This window comes from Dermacentor andersoni, chromosome 5 (assembly GCF_023375885.2).
Source record: "Dermacentor andersoni chromosome 5, qqDerAnde1_hic_scaffold, whole genome shotgun sequence".
In the NCBI taxonomy this organism is placed as follows: domain Eukaryota; kingdom Metazoa; phylum Arthropoda; class Arachnida; order Ixodida; family Ixodidae; genus Dermacentor; species Dermacentor andersoni.
The window spans coordinates 103,104,336-103,110,418 of NC_092818.1; the positions used below are offsets into that span (position 1 = coordinate 103,104,336).

The window sequence follows — 6,083 nt, forward strand, 5'->3', positions numbered from 1 at the left end:
AAGCCGTCACTGTGCTGAACACGCCGCTGAACACGTTTTTCTCAAAGGGCGCCTAAACAACCATGTTTCTTACTTTCGCTGCACGCAGTGAACATTGGCCGTAGTTGCGTCTTTGATTTGCTGCGCGTCTCGAAACAAACTATTTGGCTTGGTGCCTGCACAACAACGAGTAAAATATGCCAACAGTAAGTGGACAAAGTTGACAATGGCACGTGCCGTCAAGCACGCATAAAGCTACATGTTTGTTTTGGCTAGCACAGGCTAGCATAGCGACTGAGGCTAGTCTTTAGCCACGTTCAGTTCAATCCAATCCTAGTAAGTTCGATGTTCAATCCAGTTCTGCGACACGCGCTATATGTGCGTTGTTTCGGTGTTTCTGACCAGTGAGGCTGCTCGAAGTCGTTTGAGTTTTGTGGATTGACAGCTTGTTGTCTCGTGTAAGCATGTTTTGGACTCCACAGGTCATGCATAAACCTTGTGGCACGTTCGAGTCGCTTGTATGTTTAGCGATGCGCACCAGACTTGTATGTGGAATGGCATTGGTTATCTGTTTCATTGTGCTATTGGCCACAAAATTTTATTGAACGCAGAAGCCAAGTAAGATAAGAAAGTGTAGGATGGTAAAAAATTTTCTGCAGCTAACGCACCCGTCCTGAAACTGGGAGGCGCTGTGCGTCATCTCTGTATGCGACTGACGCATTGCACCTTTCAGTCGAAGGTTATGCTTTCGGCTGCTCTTGTGGTTCCGCTTCATGCAGTAACGTGTATAGAAGTGGCAAAGTGTTTCTCTGAACTTCGTGAAAATTTGTTTTAACCCATCTTTTGTGTTTCGTTTATTTGACGTTGGCACGAATGCTCGTGTCCACTTCTAATTTAAAAGTTTAGCTTAATTATTATTATCTTTTTTCAGGTTTGCGGCCATCAAAATGAGTGACGAAGCGGGCTTTCGCTGCAAAAAATGTCGGCGCACTTTGTTCAGCAGCAGCCACATGGTTTCGTCCCACGGTGATCCGTGGTCGGGTCATGTGGCCTTTTCATGCCCACTGAACAAGATCGACACGGTCTGGTATGTGCGAGACGAAAACCTTCCCGACTGGCTCTCGGAGCAGCTGGACAACGTGAGTGCGATGTGCAGTTAAGTCAGTAACAAGTAAAGAATGGAAGAGGTGTCGAAAAAGGGGTGATACACAAGCCTTTCGTCCTTGCACGGTTCAAAACATGGTACTTTTGCAAGCGCCAATGACTCGAAAGTGAGGGAACACAAATTCAGCAGCAGTGAGAACGCCATGGTTTCGTACCACCTGCCATATTGTAGAATGTGGGTCGGACGAGAGCTCCCAGCACAAACGTGTTTGAAAAAGAATTAGCAGAGACCTCTTGTACAAAACATTCCGTTTCAAACCCCCATTCCTCGTCCTGTGTGTAGGTGCATGCCACTGCTAAGAAGGCTGAATTGCCCACACCATGAAAGGCTGCATTGCCCCTGTGGTCCCTTCACAGTGGTTATCGCTCGCACTTGAACAAAAGGCTTCCTCCGCAGTGTGAGAACTTGCAGTGTGAGGCAAAGGCAGAGACATGGATACAAAGGAGAAAGAAGATGAAGCTTAGGATGGGACTTACCACTTCCTCCAATTGCTTGCAGTGCTGTGAAAGATGCAGTGTCCAAACCAAATTCTAACAAAACTGGTCTTGTCTGTGGGCCTGTCTCAAAGAAATACTTTCGATGAAGAAAAAAAGAGCTCGCATTGGAAGTGCAATCAAAGAAGAAACAATGCCCTTCTCCTTTAGTTTTCGCATCTCGCCGTAGAACAGTGCAACATCTTGTCAATGAGGCTATTTGCCACACCTTTGTATGTTCTTTTTCATGAAAATGACAGTTGTGTAATATGTTCTCGTTGAGGGCATTTGTTGCTGCATTCTTGACCAGTCGCAGACTAATGTTTGAACAGTATTTCTAAAGGCTGCGTTACTGGTACTATTCTTTTCTTGCAACTTGCATGTCTTTTTCAGCAAGCACCTTCATACAGTGCTAAACACAGAATCCTGCACACCAGAGACATGTGTCACTTTTGTTTCTGCCACTCTTCACCTACAGACAGAATGTACTCATGGATTAAGCGTCATGTGCACAAAAGTAGTCTTTGTTTAAGCCAAAATATGTAAGAGGCTGTTATCGGTTGTTATTGCGGCCAGGTAGCATCTGAAGCTGTGACTGTCTCCTGACACTGCTGAGCATGCGCTAAAACCATCGTGCACAGTTTGAACAACGGGGCAGGTGTTTCCAAACTAAGGCCATACAACATCTCAAGTAGTAAGGGAAAGCACACACCACTTCACGAATATAAGATGTTTGCATTGTTCGGTTTACTGAATATACTGCTGCTTAGTATAGACAGTGAAAAGGAAATACATCTGCGTTCATTGTAAGTAAGCTCACTTGTAGAATATCACACTCGGAAATGCTCATCCACACCACCACCTGCAGTTGCTGATGTAGTCAACAAAATTTCTAGTTTATACTCACAATCTCTTTGCTGGTTGAAGTGCCACTGTGGGACACGTCATAAACTCTACTAGTGCTCCATGTACCTAACGGTGATGTTGTAGAAACTGTAGAGTGTGGGAAAGAAAGATGTTGGGGGGGTGCAAATAATCCAAATCAACCCTTCTATAGCATGCTTTGGACGTGCTGTTGATGTAAGCGAATAAATGGGTAGTTCTGGTTTTTCTGTTCTGAATTCGCATCTATTACGACAGGAGCAAACACAGAAAAGGCTAGGTTAATGCCTCTGACTGACACATGATGTTTTATATATGAGTAAGTAAATGTAGAAACATTTGTGTGTATAGTAGCTCGCATAGCTGTGATGACATTCTCTTTTGCACCCTATACATCATGGAAGCAGACCTGCCACTAATGGTTTTGTGAAAGTTCATCCTCAGTAGCCATTGCTGTGATCACACTTTTTATTAATGTTGATGTTTTGTGTTTCCAAGTTTTGACACCACCTGTTGTTCCATGCAGCCTCTCACTTTTCTCCATGTTTGTGCTTGCCAAAGATTTACCATTGCCTTTGTTTTTGTGTCCTGGAAAAAAAAGTACAATATTCAGTGATACAATTGCGATAGTCTACCTGCATGGTGGCTGGCGCCTATGCCATTGGTGGGCATCAGTGACATTGTGCTGATGTATTGTGGTATACGATGAAAGCAGGGGCTCTTGTGGATGCATTGCATCTGCATTTGGCCCCCCAGCATTCATTCACTAGTGGCACAAAAAACGCTGGTCACCGTGCGTACCAGTTATGGTGTTTAAATTGCCGAGCACTGTACTTTGGCTACAGATATTGGAAAATGTGGATAAAAAATTTAGCCACCGCCTACTCATGTTTCTGTGAAACATTCACATGCAGATTGCTAGGTAAATGCAGCTTTCACTTTTCTACTTATGTGGTGATTGTGTGTCTACATTATTATTATTATTATTATTTTTTTTTTTCAGGGTGAATGGGTCAAAGGAAAACTCTACTGCCCCGAGTGCAATGCTCGACTTGGATCCTTTGACTTTGTGACGGGTGCAAAGTGTGATTGTGAAGAGTTTGTGCTGCCTCCAATACACATATCCAAGAGTCGAATAGACTGTGATCAAACACACAAAATGGCATCAATCCTTCAGCACATCGTGAAACCACCAATTACACAGTCAGTTACCAACTCCAGTGAACTGAGTGCAAGCTGAGTAGAGAATAATAATAAAAAAAAAAGCTGAATTGTTTTTAGTTTACTACAAAGTAATTTGTTTAAGTTACTATGTAAATTGATTTACAGAAGAAGATTCATTTCGCACAGTTTCACAATGCACCCATTGTGGTTCATGCCTACCCATTGCAACTCATCAGCTGTTGTTTTGTGGAGCTGTATTTCTGATTGGTTGCTTTTGGAAATGCTTTCATTTTTGTGTGATGTAATGTCCAGCCTGATTTTTCACTAGTTTTAAGGGCATTTCATCACAGCACTCGCAAACAATGCAATATCAAAGCAATGCTAACGGGAGGTGGGTGTTCTTTTGTTTTTTGTTTTGCCACACCTACTTCCGTTGGCTTATCCAATCACTGAGCCCTGCAGGTGATATCTCAGAAAATGTGAGATCCAGAATATGGCTCCTGTTACTTAGTGCAATGCTATGGGTTCAAAATTGGATAAAGAAAGCAAGAGAAGCGTGTAGACATGGATATTGTAGTTCTAAGGGACCCAGGTTGTAGAAATGCCCCGAGCCTTCTACTTGGACACCTTTCATGTCTAAGGTGTAATGTGTGGGCATTAAACACCACAGACTATATTATTTTATTAAGGCTGGTTGGGTATATGGCAAATAGTATATAGACAATGAAACCATTTTCACAGGCCACCTGCATCTACAATTAAACATCAGTGGCTTGTGCAGTGCATAGTTACTTGAGCAAAACATTACTGGCTTCCATTAAGCAAGTGCCATCTTTTTGCAAAATTAATTTTTTTGCTTAACATTTCTGATACTCTACTAAATAAATTGTCATGTTATGCATACTCATACAAAATGTTCTATAGTACATCAGTTGGCAGTTCCATTGTTCACAAGAGAGGAGTTAATCTGCACATTACACCAACAGCTTCAGAAAGAATATGGAAATTTAAACTGGCGCATATATTCTTTTTAGTCTAGAATGGCCACATGCAGTTTGTCATCAGCCAAACTGAAGCATATTCACGTTAATTTTTCAACATCTTTTAAGCATACATGTAGTGTTTGTAATGTGTGCTTTGCTGCATATTTTGGGAAGCTTGAATGTTTACATTTTTGGAACTCATTTTATGTACGTGAATTTATTTGCCGTCTCTTTATTGGATTTAAACTATAATTTATTAGCCTACAAGGGCTTTAAAAAAAAATGTCCTGCTCTAGTGCAAACATGATTCTTGCTGTTAATACACATGGCTGTAATGCAAGTATAGAACGTGGCGATTTTTTTTGGGGGGGGGGTTCCATCGATGGTACTGTTTGCCGTAACTGCTGCCTCGTGTTGCTGTGCATAGCAAAGTAGTTTGGCAAGAAGCAAAGGTAGAGATGTCAAAGTGCAATGGCAACGTTGACACAAAGTAAACAATAGTTCTCCGGTACCTCTGCGAAGTGGCACTACACGTTTTATTTTTGTACCTTTAATGTGAAGCTTTCTTTGCCAAGCCTCCTGGGTTTTGTGTGGCTGCTGCTGCTGAGTCCAGTAGTATCTCAGTGGATATATTTGTGAATATATATATATGAAGACAATGTACATGTGTATTGAATGCAAGTACCAGGAAGCAGGCTTATATAACCCCTGTGTGCTGACTGATAAAGTAGAGCCATTAGGGGGCACCTCTGTTCTGCATACTAATAATAAAAAAAAATATGCCTGCATAAATCCTGAAGGTATAATGTTGGCTTACAGCTATCTTTTCAGGTATCCCCAACCTCTTAATGGAATAGGCTAATTATATTCAGTCAATTCATTTATTTTTGTTAATTGAGCCATTCAGTATGTGCCATTGGGTGTGCCCATTTTTGGCCAGTCCTCCACAATGGGCATGTAGCACTGTGACAGAAGCGCTACAGAAACCTTAAGTGTTGCTAAACATGTGTCAGGCGTCTCTGTGCACATGCCTGTCACCGCAATTCCTCCCTCGACAAGCATTATGCATCGCCTTCGTCTTGACATCACAGTGTAGTAGGGGGGGTGAAAATGTTCGAAGGTTTGGAATAATGAAACTAATATTGCCCTATTTGACGTGCTCTTTGAATCAAATAATCACTATTTGTGAATATAAATATTTTTGTAATATTTCAAATTGCCAATTGTGCACTAAATTTCATCTTGATGGCCATGGGCACCAAGCACGGGATGAGTTTGGGTCGATGGCGCCTTCATGCGGTGGCACCACGAATGTAATGGCATGTGACGGTCGGGCCGGGCTGGACTCGGCAGGCTCTGCCACCAGCTACGTTGACCGAATATGTTCCGTCATTTTTTTCTGTTCTGCATTGGGGAAATACCACGTGAAACCAAGTC

At 42.2% G+C, this 6,083-nt stretch overlaps 1 protein-coding gene across 1 annotated transcript; it reads left to right on the plus strand.

Moving 5' to 3' along the window:
* The first annotated feature begins 310 nt into the window (after nt 1-310).
* Nucleotides 311-5,862, plus strand: LOC126530993 (E3 ubiquitin-protein ligase RNF180-like). Its single transcript, XM_055070899.2, has 3 exons — nt 311-437; nt 911-1,118; nt 3,503-5,862. The coding sequence occupies exons 2-3, from the start codon at nt 927-929 to the stop codon at nt 3,737-3,739; spliced, it is 429 nt and encodes a 142-aa protein (XP_054926874.2). The 5' UTR covers nt 311-437; nt 911-926; the 3' UTR covers nt 3,740-5,862.
* The last annotated feature ends 221 nt before the right edge of the window (nt 5,863-6,083 follow it).